General features: G+C 39.3%; 1 protein-coding gene across 1 annotated transcript; it reads left to right on the top strand.

The window, feature by feature from the left end:
* The first annotated feature begins 5,777 nt into the window (after positions 1–5,777).
* LOC139120563 (calcium-activated chloride channel regulator 1-like) lies at positions 5,778–12,896 on the top strand. Its single transcript, XM_070685050.1, has 4 exons — positions 5,778–5,822; positions 10,791–11,075; positions 12,371–12,622; positions 12,767–12,896. The coding sequence occupies exons 1-4, from the start codon at positions 5,815–5,817 to the stop codon at positions 12,864–12,866; spliced, it is 645 nt and encodes a 214-aa protein (XP_070541151.1). The 5' UTR covers positions 5,778–5,814; the 3' UTR covers positions 12,867–12,896.
* The last annotated feature ends 312 nt before the right edge of the window (positions 12,897–13,208 follow it).

The following is a 13,208-nucleotide window of genomic DNA, read 5'->3' as shown; positions in this document are numbered from 1 at the left end:
AACAAGTTGTTATTGGTGGAAATATGCATTCACGCAGAAATCTAGCGCGTACATATCATTTTTATTGCAACAATATTAAAGTTCCATTAGCTGTATCTTCTGGCGATTTTTCCGTTAGTTTTGATTGAAATGATCACTGGCTCATGTTGAATAGCCTGTCAAATAACAGAGAATCGCATATTATTCGGAAACATTACGTGCCCTACAACTAAATAACATGTGATTTTACAACGAAAATTTCAATTTTTGTCCGGACAGAAATACAAACTGTTGACACGCGAATTGCAACGTAGGCATTCTTCTGCACCTGCGCGAGTTATTACAGCAATTTCAAAATAAATATTCATTACTTATGCCCGGTACTTACGTCGTAGTCCATTGTCCGAGCACGTTGCGTAGCCAGATGTCTGGCAATCCACGACGCAATGTTGTTTTGATCCGACAATAAACGTGAACTTGTACATCTGGCGTGATCGCGGCGTCACCATATCTGCGTTCTCCCCACCAGCACGCTGAGCACGCCAGACGTCAACAAACGAGCTCGGAAGGGCAATACGTTTGAACAAAAATTAGCAGTTTTATGTGGCTGTAACATCACTAATCATGTTTGTTTCTTCGTAAAACAACATTTTGCAACAAATATGAGCCTCCAACTTGGAATTTTCCGAGGTAAAAAATGGTCAAAAGTTACAAATAATGGCCCTTTAAGTGAAGTATCTTTTCGACTGATATCCTTTCGAGATCGAAAAAATGACGATTTACTGATTGTTGTTTAAAATTGGTGCGTGGAAGGCATGTGAAGTTAAATTGGATTTGCAATGTGCACTGGTAAGATTCAAAACCTGCTGACTTCCGGATTAGATATCCTGGAAGGCACGAAAATATCAAAGGCGATTATAGAGACACAGTGGTCGCTGTTTGATCACCGTCACGCACCTAAAACTCATCAATTTCTCAAAATTTTCAATGTGAGAGGGGTCCCTCCCTCTCGTGTTCTCCCGCTTGGGGTGTTCGAACAGTTTTAGTAGTAAAAAGCAAATTAAAAAGACCTCTCAGATTGCACCAGACTGCACTATTGCACACATCAATATCTCAAAATTTTCCATGCAAGATAGGGGTAACCACCTCTCAACTTCAATTGAGCTATGTGTTAATGAAATCAGGGATGGATGCGAGACAATATGCTCGCTCTAAATGATGGTAAAACCGAGGTCATTCATTTTTCTTCTAAATTTACAGGTGTAGGTCCGGTTCCTCGTTGTGATATTAGAATAGGTGATGTCAGTGTTCACCCATCTGACACTGTTCGCAATCTTGGTGTCACGATGGATTCTAGTGGCAGTATGTCTGCACATGTTGTCAATGTGTGTAAATCGGCCTCTCATGCTCTTTGGAAGATTGGTAAAATCCGTAATATACTCGATCAGCCTTCAACTGAGAAACTCATTCATGCTTTTATCACATCTCGCCTGGATTATTGCAACAGTTTACTTTTTGGCCTCCCTTCATTTGAAATACGCAAACTGCAAACAATTCAAAATTCGGCAGCTCGACTTGTTACCAAGAAGAGAAAATGTGATCACATTACTCCCATTCTTCGTGACCTTCATTGGCTCCCTGTTGAACAACGTATCCAATTTAAAATTCTTTGTATTACTTTCAAAGTTCTCTGTAGTCATGTACCATCTTACCTTCATGAGCTTTTGATTAGACGTAGTACTAGTCATACATTGCGTTCATTTTCAAATGGGGAAATTAAGTTACACCAACCCATCGGCCGCACAGCTTACTATGGTGATAGGGCGTTTTCAATATGTGCGCCTCGTCTGTGGAATTCTTTGCCGTCGCACCTTCGTGCATCTCAGTCACTCGATAATTTTAAAGTCGGGTTAAAAACTTACCTGTTTAAGTCATTTTATACATGAGTTTTATACCCTTTTAAGTAATTTTATACCTGAGTTTTATTTGTTGATCTTTTTAACCATTTCTTTAGTTTTAGTTTTACCAGCTGTTACTTTTATTGAACATTTAAATTTACTGTTTTTATTTGTCACTTTTTTCTTTGTTTTTAATGTAAAGCGCATTGAGATATTTAAATATGTAATGCGCTATATAAGAAATAAAGATTATGATTATGATTATCTCTGACGCTTTCCCCCTCAGCCTCTCGTGTGTTCTCCCCCCTGTACTTTCAAATTCTGCCCAGTCAGATATCCTAGTGAAAACCCTGTCCATGATACCCATCAAAAATTAAACAATATACTATTTGGTTAGATACTGGTTATAGCGTGGGCTTTATATCTCTACTTTTTGTGACTTTGAATTTTATTTCGTTGGTTTCTCCTTTTCAACTGTCATGAGATAACCGATTATGATGAAGCAGGGTACATCAGGATTTGAAAGGTCTTTACTATTGCTGTATTTTTAAAATTTTACAAATACGTGTATTGTATTTAACTTTCTAAGTAGGGTGTCAGTCAAAATTCAGAGTCAGAGAGGGTGTTACTTAAATTCATCATGGTTGGCGGGGGCGGGGTGGGTTACTCGAACTTTCGGAATTTGTGATGAAATTCAAACGACCCTCTGACAGTAAATAACGACGGCTCCTTAATAGCTGAAAGTGATATACATGGTTTCAATTCGGTGCCACTTCTGTGTGTGAGACCATGGGTGTAACACTCTGTATGCACAATGTAAACGATTAGCTTTGGTATCACAACACATTTCAAAGTCACCGACTTATTGATTACAGCACGGTCCCGCTTTCACGTGGTTACAGTACCAGCATTGGGCAACTCTGTCTGGATGGATAGCTGAACAGTTGATTGCACTTGATCTACAACGTAGCTGTTTTTATGATACAGGTGAAAGTTATAACTAGAAGATGTTTGCTGAAGCTAAGACTGTCTCACACACAGAGTAGTGGCACCGAATTGAACCCCACTGAAGTTTCGCCCCAAACTATAATACGACCACGTTCCCTCTATACGGCCAATCAGAGAAACTGTCGTTTTGATATACATCTACAATGGTAATTTATGTGAAAGTTTTCGGATCGGATCGGATCGGAACTTAGGTTGATTATAAAGGACACAAGTCGAATTTCCTACTTGGATAATAAGATAATCAATAATCTTGTTGACATTCCAGCTTCGGACTATCTCTCATTAGCACCGAGCCGTACGCCACCCAAGCACCGTTACAAAGCTCCGGCAATTTAAGGTTGCAAGTGATACTTATAATTTTTCCCAAATACTGTTTTTCTCTGGAATACTTTGCCGGCTGAAGTTGCGAAGTCCCTAGTTTGAAATCCTTCAGACAGGGCTTATCGATAGTAGAGAAATCAAATTTTTGGGTCTTGTTTTGAGTTTTTGAGCCACCACTTCAAGTAGACTTAAATGAAACTTTGAAGCTGTGCCGGTTGGGGACATCTCAGATAAAACCCCTTGGCCGCTACGGCAGCCTGATTGGTTCAAAGCTGAAAGTCAAGCGGAGCTCTTTATGGTTGATGGGTTGGTTGATCCTAGCGCTGTGCCACCGGGTAATAGTCAGGGTGACTGCACCGGTGTATTTTGTAATCTATCCTTTGCTTGACTCTCTTGTTTGCCAACTTTTGTGAACACTCCTACGCACTACGGAACGGATACATAACCGGACATATATTCAAGTGTAAAATGCGCCTCTCAAGTTGCAAGTGATTTATGCGTCTTCAGTCCAGATGGTGACCTGATCTCCTTGAATCACAGGCCATTTTCCAGGAGAACCCAAATTTAAGTAAATGGTAAACTCAACCAGTAAATGTGCACGTAGCTTGCATTTGCATTAAGACAGTACGCGCCTAGAAATAGACAGACTTAAATCTTTGCTGAAGCTTTCCGTAAGAACACTTTAAACTAGTCCCTTTGGAAATCAGGATAAAATTCACGGGTCAACGTGCAAAATTTGTTCTTGGAGAAACCAATTATTCAATATTTACAGATTCTTGAAATTCAAAATGGCCATCATGTCCGTGTGAACTCTATCGTAACATTTAAATTTTTACAAAAATAAGCCGGTGATAACTTTATTTACTCCACAAACTTCAAAATGAGCACCGCGAGCGCCGGGCCAAATTCATTTTATAAGTTTGAGAGTCCCAATATCGTTGTTTCCAAGACATGTTCTACCTAGATTATTTTCAAAATGTCTTCGGAAACAAATTGGTTGATTTGATCATTCCAACAACGGTGTATACGGTGAATGTTTACATTTGAAAAAAAATCAATCTGTAAATGTGATACTTCCGTTTCCTTTGATTGATTGCAATAGGCGTACTAAGAAATAGATTTTATTTCAGAAGTAGATAGTATTGTTAAAAGTGCAAATTTTATTGGTAAATATTGAAGAAGCCCACACATGATTGTATAAACACTCCCTTTACTACTCCAAACGCTGATTTGACCTAGTTTGCTGTGACGCATGGCAATACTGTTCACGTGTACAGTATTGTCATGCATTGTTTGCAAGAAATTGTTCTTCTTCCTGAACTTTTACTGTTTCGAAATCTGTAGTGCAAAGATAGCCTTTCGTGAAATCTAAGTTTCACTTCGTTTAAATGGAGTGTGGTATATCTGTACAGGTTTATTGACGGACGTACTTCCGGACATTAATCGCTACACTTCTCTGTATTCAAGACTTAGTGCTGAGCAGTAGCGAAATCAAGTTTGATGATTCTCTGTACAAAACGATTTACACCAGTGTGACGCCAACGCGCCCCGGAGACAGATATTCAGACTCTCTCATTTCTTATTATTCTTTTGGTCTACCAGTTGTGAGGGCTCATTTCGAAGCTTATGAAGTAAGTACAGATTTTATCGGGTTAGTTTTGTGAAAATCGGAAATTACATTTTCTCCTCAATAGAGATTTTGAATTTCAAATTTCGACAAATATTGGGTGATTTGTTTCTGTAATACCAAAATTTGCACGGTTAGGCAAAAAAAACCTTCTGGTCCTTGGCATTCAGCAAAGTGATGCGGCGACGCGGTTTTCTTTTTTTCTTTCTGTTTTTATTTTTATTCATTACAATAGTGGTTTGGCACTATTGATGCAACTGTTATTGTCTGTTAGCACTGGCTGCATAACACTTCGTCTTCTTTTTAGCATTTTTTGGACATGCAAACAGGGATATCAAGGATAGCTGTACTGATGAGTATGTGACCCCTCCCCCCAAAAAAAGACATGACGCGCAGGTTCTGAAATGACGCGCGCGGTTACCAGAAACTATCTTTTTTGGCCTTACCCCGATTTTCATTCTTGATTTTTGAAAGAGGATGGTTAAACTTGAACTTTCCTACCGAAAAGATTGAGCAAAAGTTGAATTCTTTCATTTTCAAGGCGCGAACTTCCTTAACACATAATTACAAACGGATATGCTCCTATATCGCAAAACGGCATGACATTGTAACATAAAAATATTTGTTTCTGATATGACTGGTATGTGACTGGTATAAAAAGAAAGGTCAGAAAGACAATGGCCAACTGAATCCACATAAAACATTTTGTGGGAATTGCGTTTTGTTTCGGAGCTTCAGCCACGAGAGAAAAGTTTGCTCTTTGGTAAAATATGACAACACTGCTTACGTAGCCAGTTTCACACCTTGTACTTTCATTTCGGGAACCAATTTCTTCCTAAATTCATTCGATTCGATCGCGCTCGGTGATTTGAAACGGAGGCCCATCAATCTCTTCGATGAGGGCGCCCCTGTACAATAAAGCTTAAGACTGATCATCTAACCACTTCACTTGTAGTTGCGCGACCTACCAGCAACAGCTACATGTGCAGGTAAGTTTTGTCTCTGTGCCTATCCCCCACGTCTCTCTCTCTCTCTCTCTTCTCTCTCTCTCTCTCTCTCTCTCTCTCTCTCTCTCTCTCTCTCTCTCTCTCTCCAATGCGCCCCTTTTCCATACGAATTATGATGCCGATTATCAAGGCGTATGTCAGCCAGTGTGCGAAATTAAGAGAAAATAGCTTCAGGTCATAAGGACCTGCACCAAGCCAAAGCTTCAGGTCCTTACAGAAAACTGCCGGTCCTCAATAAATGCAGTTGTTAACGACCATTAAAGTAAACTTCTGCGCCAATATTATGCTTTTGAATGTTGTAATATTTAATTTTTCATGTCCTTTTATCAATAGAGTCAGTAAGTATTCACTCAAAAGGACTATTGTTCACATAGATGCAGAATAGTGTCGGTGAATGATCATGAATCATTTATCTACATGATCTGGAATCTGAAAAAGATCACAGCCCTCATCTTCCTCGCGCACACATTTATCAATGTTTTCCGCCACGGGGGAAAGGACTATGGGACTAACAGGAAAATTTGACATTTTTTTCTAGCCATGTCAAATCCCCCACTCTCGGACTATAAAATGATGTCAAACACCCAGGGGCCAGGGAATACTGGCTCATGCACTGGCTACATGTGGCTGATGAAAGCGAGAAAATTTGTCTTTCATGACTTTCTACGGGGAATGGTGTTCTCTACATTGCTGAGTAAAAATGTACACTACACCAGGGCATGTGATATTGTGATTTGAAAATGGTTGGCAAGCTGAAAATCACTTCTGAAATTAGCCAACGCGAGTGGTAGAAGAGTGAGTGAATAACTTAGTACCTTGAAAACAGTCATAGGTGTATGAATAATTTTTTATGCAAACATTGATTACTACGTCTTTTTAAACAAAAGGGAGAAAATACTTGGTATGTATTTTGATATGACGTATGGATTACTTTCAACATTTAAAAAAAAAGAAATATGTTTAAATGTAGCCTATGTTGCATTCATGAAGAACCAGATGAAGTTATACTTTTAATTAAAAAGGACAAGTATCGTAACTTTTTCTCGATTATAGAAATTGCAGACAACATGAATGGCAAACGCCACTCGCGGAAATGAATGCATATTTTTTGATTGAAAAGTTTTGCCTGAGCGATTGCTGGGTCTCATCGCCCTTTGAAAGCTTAAAGTTATCAAAATGACTCTGAAAAGTTTGACAGACACTCGATACTGCTGAAAACTATCGACACGATCAGATAATGATACCGTAAAATCTTAAAAGACGTATTTTTTCGACATTTAGGCCTACAGCCCAGGATGACGGTGAGTTTTGCATGCCTGTCGTAAAACGGTATCGATATACATCGAAACAATTTGAAGCCTCAGAGAGTATACACGACGGATCGTGCAACTCGACAAAACTGTTATGATAAGGCCGCTCTGTTTTATAAAATGTATACTTATTATTACGTCGATATATCGTGGTAACAGTCGGCCTTGTGAACTTTGGTTAAAGACCAACGAGCAAGCAAGATGTTCTAGCGGTCCACAAACAAACACAGCGAAACGTGAATTTGATTGCCGACTGCAAGTAGCACAATTGGGCTGTCGTGTAACATCTAGTCCTTGTATCGGGCGTAGTTCAAAACCATAGAGGTAAAAATACCTCCATGTTCAAAACCAAATATGATTAGTCAACAGCACTGTTCTCTTAGTAGGTTTGCTAAACTCTTCTATGAACTGTTGGTGTTTTGAACGCTTCAATGAAAAATCAAAGCAAAGAAAATGGAGTCAGTTTGCAATATTGTCAACCTCACCCCCTCCCCGTCTGGCGTACCATAGAGATCGAATTCCCCACTACCAGAACTCGAAGTGCGATCAATATTCCCTGTTGCCCCGTACTTCAACGGTGGAAAACATTGATAGGTGCATGAATGGCATTCAAGTCTGAATCGCATGATTCAGAGTCAGTCATCATCAGCATCTGTTACAGGTCTTGACGGAGAAATTTTCATCATTTATTCCAAATTTCAGTCGGTCATAAGGACCGACATGTTGCTAAAAACTTTCGGCCCGACGAGAAATCTGTCGGTCTTGGACCGTCGGACCGACGTTAATTTCGCACACTGATGTCAGCCCTACAACCGTATTACCGTACAGGGCAAGCACTTACCTTTGTTTACCGATCACTAGTGAAAGTAAGATTTCTCAGCAATTTGTAATGTCCTTATTTCATTTGCAATTGACGTTGTAATTATTCGGCTGTAGTGGCCATCAAATGCCTGCAGGTAGCAGCCACTTTCCCATCTCTACACATTTCTTTATAGCGTTAATTGTAATTTTAACATTAGAAACGCAAATTCCGGGCTGCGCCTATAAACGATCGACTGTGCGCACGCGCAATGAGCTAAAAGTGCAGTCCGCTTTCACTGTTCTGGTGTTGTGTATGTAATGTTCCGTTCTATTCAAGCAAGATAATTTGATCTTCGACAAGCGTCCTGTCACTTGTAGCCAATAGCAGTAGAGCTTTGATGCGAGCTGACCAATCAGACGATGCCTCCCTTTTGCATGAGCCCGGGAGTTGCAAAGACCTAGATTTTATGCTTCGGTCGTGGAGGTTGAACCTCCGATTAGCTACCATATCTCAATATGACTTTTTAGTCAAGGTGAGCAATGTTCCTGACGGATCTTTGAGAGAGTGCATTGACGACTTTAGCTGGACCTTAACGATATATTTAATGTGGTTTGACCCGCATATGCAGAACCCTATTGAGTATAAATTGGGGCACCAGTAAAACAAGGACAAGTTTATTAAAACCTGTTTTCCCAGGGGTAGCTTAACCCTTTGAGCGCCAAAGTCAATTTTTGTCACCTTTAAAAATATACCTCAGTCAATTTTTTTGAAATTTTTGTCAAAATTTTGATCATAAACTGTAGGCAATGAAATGTGATATCCGTTTGGTTAAAAATTATCAAAAACATTACAGAAAAATTAAAAAAATTGGTAAAATGTTGCACTAAAATTTTGGTGGGAAAAATTACAGCATTCAAAGGGTTAACCCTACTATTGGTTAATGTATTGGAGTAAAAAACCGTACATTGTAATTAGAGTGTACACACAGTACGCGATTTTAGGCCCACTTCGTAGACTTGTCGTCATGTACAGCATAACGCGGAGTGGGGAAATATGAGGTCTGACTTGCATGTATGAACACGGCACTTTTTCACTTTGAAAAGAGGATAGGCTGCATGTTTTACCATGTTCACAGACTTCTTACAAAGTAAGATGTGAAACCAAGTCGCCAGAACTGTCACTGAGGTTAGGGAAGTTCATACAAAATAATTATAAAAGAAATTATAAAAGAAATATGAAGGGGCCAATAAGTATAGCCTTTGTTTTTCTATAGTGCCGGAAATCCAACTAAGTCTATTTGCCAAGAGAGGACTTTACATCCTGCTTTTTTGTCGAAACCAACTCACAAGATCGTGTCAATGGAATCTACAATCACGTCATTTCGAGGAAAAACTGCATTTCCGCCACAACAAGTACTGTTTTTGGAATAAAGGGTGTGAAAGGTCATGTTATTGTAATGAAAATGACAGCGTGGCCTACATAGTATCTTTTGAACAAAACATCACATCTGGTTGATATCAAATCAAAACCTGAAAATGTAAGTGATCTGATACTGTTAAAGATGTCCGGGTCAATTCTGTGTATAATCCTGTGTGGGAAGACACGAAAGCAGATATATTAGCTCAGCTATATTAGCTCAGTCGCGTGATAATTCTACAAGAAAGTACCTAAGATTCGTATCGGCTCTCTTACATCGCTGCAATGTTTGTTTTATTCCAGCGCAAAACATCCATTTGGCACTCATAGCTTTTTACGGACTTCATAATAAAACATCGCTTCTTGACAATGGTTGATTATGCTTCCACACCAACTTGCCACTACGTTAGTCTCGGTTACCCAGAATGTACACGGGGACAGTTTGCGTGTCCTCTTAGATGGAACGATGGGGATACGCCCGGTACGGGGATAAAAAGCGTAGATAAGTCAGCAACTCCAGTTGATGCGTTTTAACTGGCAGCTTGTGACAGGATTTGTAGCCGACACTCATTACCGTCTACGAAGTCAGACGCTAAAACCGTGTCGCTTCTTTTGACAGTCACGTTCTCACAATGGAACTTATGAATTATCTTGTCAATGTGAGCGTTGCGTATCTTTTATCGATGGTTACTCTTTCTTACCATCGTAAGCAAGCATAGTACGCCTCATTCATATGAAAATTTGATATTTGGTAGGTTGAAAATTGAAAGTCATCAGGTGTTTCATTTAATGTTTGTAGGAGGGAGATTTTAATTTCTTAGCGTGTCTTCCTCACGGCTGTACAAATCAATGTAACGCCTTTTTTTTACCAGCAACCATATTTTAAATGGGTCAAATAGAGGTATCTCTGGTGAAAAAACTTTTATTCTTACAAATAATAAATGAATTGTGGCCTTGGTGCAGTCCGTCTTGATCACAATCGGTCTTGAAATATTCCGTACCGGGATACCCCTGACAGGAAAACTGGGCAGAGTCCGGGAAATTCGTGTTTAGCTTGGTCATTTTCGGATTCGAATTCATGGTAGCATTCAGAAGAAAGATGGAGCTCTGCTCTCGGAGCTGTCAGAGATCCGTCATAGCGCCTTGTCTTAGAGCCCCTCTTAGCACCCCCTTAATGCTCTGAGCCTCTCACAAGTCAACTTTGCCTATCCACTGGGCGCAATTGATCACACTAAACGGGATTTTAACGAAGAAATTGTATTTAGATACATTTGAACAATTTGGACTATCGAAAAGGAAATGAAGTCATATACCACTTCTGTAACCGAGTCATATCCTTTGAAGCAAAAGGCACATAGAGTAACGGAAATATTGGCGGTGCTTTGACACGGATCAATTTTTTCATTGCTTTCATTGATTTAGGGTTCCCGTTTTTAGCTGTACATTTTGTCGTTTTATTCGGGTCGGAATAAGGCGCAGGGTCAGAATGGTGTTCCCACTGGTCGTGATGATGGTGCTGCTGCTGCACTGCGTAGACGGATGTGGTCGGCACTGCTTCCGGACCGCCGACGAACTTGAGCTAGAGAACAATGGTTACATCGGAATAATCATCGGTATAGATGACAGAGTTCAAGAAAACAGTAAACTCATTGATGAAATTAAAGATATCTTCACCGATGGTTCTGCAGAGCTGTACAAAGCGACAAGGTAAGTTCAAGGTCACATTACAGCACCTCTGATTCATAAACCGATAGGGACAAGAAGCCGTATTTTGTGTAAAAAATCACGGTAATGCTTAGCTTAACACTCACTGCAGGGTTTGTCTAAAAGATGTACGTCGCAACTGCCAATGTGCCATGTTTCTGCTGTTCATAAGCTGCCATTTTATCCAGAAAGGTAAACGAACTTCTACTAAAGTCAATTATACTTGTAATTTTATGCATACGATACTCATCTGTTTTAGCTTTCAACCATTTACTTTTCACTGTGTAATCTCTGTTTTAATTTGATCAAAACACTCAGACAAATGTGCCGTACTAATGCTCCAATTATACATCTACTGTAGGCTAAAGAATACAAATATAATCCTGTTGACCCATATTTTAGACGACTTTTGTTTTTAAACAAACATAAATAACTCTACGAAATAGGAGCTGCATAATCTAAATTGAAAAGTTGGTGTTATTTGCAAAACTCCAGTGTCACTGATTACTGAAAAGGAGATTAGAGTTTGGCAATGCCCATGGTGTATGTCAAAGTTCAAGGTGAATTCAGAGTTTCAGTTTATATGTCTTTGACATTTTGAAGTGTTTTTCTAACAGAAGGTGTGTCAATAAAATCACATTACTCTGGAAATCAGAATGAGGCATAACATAACATAACAATGGAATGGATGTATTCAATATTGCTACCGGGAAGCTACATTGTAGCAAATTTCTTCATACATCAGAACAGACAACGAACGATTTATTTTCAAAAGTTCAGAGCCGTCTTGTAATGTACCTAGGACACTTTCTTGTAATGATAATACAACGGTATTTTGCAATGACGTACATATATGCAATTTTTAGGTTGTTAAGGGTATAATGTCACTTCTTCCATTTTGTTACAGTTATCATGGAAAGAGAAAATCTAACCAATCACAGATTTTAAGCGGGTGGCGCTTTTAAAAACAGCGCCCCCACATGGGCATTTTGAATACCAAGGAACGCCCCTTTGACCATATATGGGCATGTTTAGATTACTGGTGACTGTATACCTGTAAGAGGTTAGGACGGGAGGAGCAATATACATACGTCTTAGGTTGTGAATATTGATTCAACCAACTGTAACGGGAAATCAAAAAGTCATTCAAATAACACAATGCTTTGTTACATTGTAAGCTATTTATGCAATGTGTACACTTCTCTTACATCACCACAGCATGGCACTTTGCAAGGTACCACGGTCTATTCCTTCATTTTCTTCTGAACATAATCCATCGACATTTTACTTCTCTTCAGGAAACGCGCGTATTTTCGACAAATTACCATCACAGTTCCCAGCCACTGGTCGGACTCTGTGACATCTACAAGGGCAACGACAGAGAGTTATGACAGGAGTCATATCATCATCGATCACACTAGGATACAAGGCTTAGCAGACACTCCATACGTCTTAACCTTGTTGCGGTCAAATGGGAAGATACATGCACCTGACTCCCAATTATATATTGGATCCCAATGTGACAAAATAATTATGGACCCGGTGGAAAGGTTTGTTGTTTTCCCTTAGCTTGAATAACCACACGCGTGGTTAAATCGGGGAGACTGGACAGTCCACAGAACATTCCAGGATGTTTATGTTTTCGATAGCGGAATGGAAAAAGTGAATAAAATATTTGGGTATTTTATTTTCAGACCATGGTTCATGAGTGGGGACACCTTCGATATGGTGTATTTGATGAGTATCCTACTGATGAAAACAAACAACATTACTTTTCAACAAAAGGAGCGGTAGAAGCCATTCGATGTTCTGCGGCAATAAAAGGTATATTGGTGTTCCGTTTTGCATGTTACTATTAATGTTGTGAGATAGAATGTGTCTCGGGTAAAGTAAAATCTCAAAGTATTACACACTGCTTGTCTGCTACTTGTGTATACTCATTTTGCAGCTTTAGGAATAAGTGAAGTACCCCCACATTGTTCAGGCAGGAAAGTGGACATTTTGAAAGACCAAATGTCAGTCAATTCTGATTTGCTTGTTTTTCTACTTCCAATTTTTGCACGGCTATCTATTACTGTTATTTTTAACCTACAAAATAATGGAGGAAAGTTTAAGCAAAATGTTTGTCTTTAAATA

This window comes from Ptychodera flava, chromosome 2 (assembly GCF_041260155.1).
Source record: "Ptychodera flava strain L36383 chromosome 2, AS_Pfla_20210202, whole genome shotgun sequence".
Taxonomy (NCBI): domain Eukaryota; kingdom Metazoa; phylum Hemichordata; class Enteropneusta; family Ptychoderidae; genus Ptychodera; species Ptychodera flava.
Note: the sequence above shows the minus strand (reverse complement) of the source record. Positions and strands in the feature narration are given on the sequence as shown.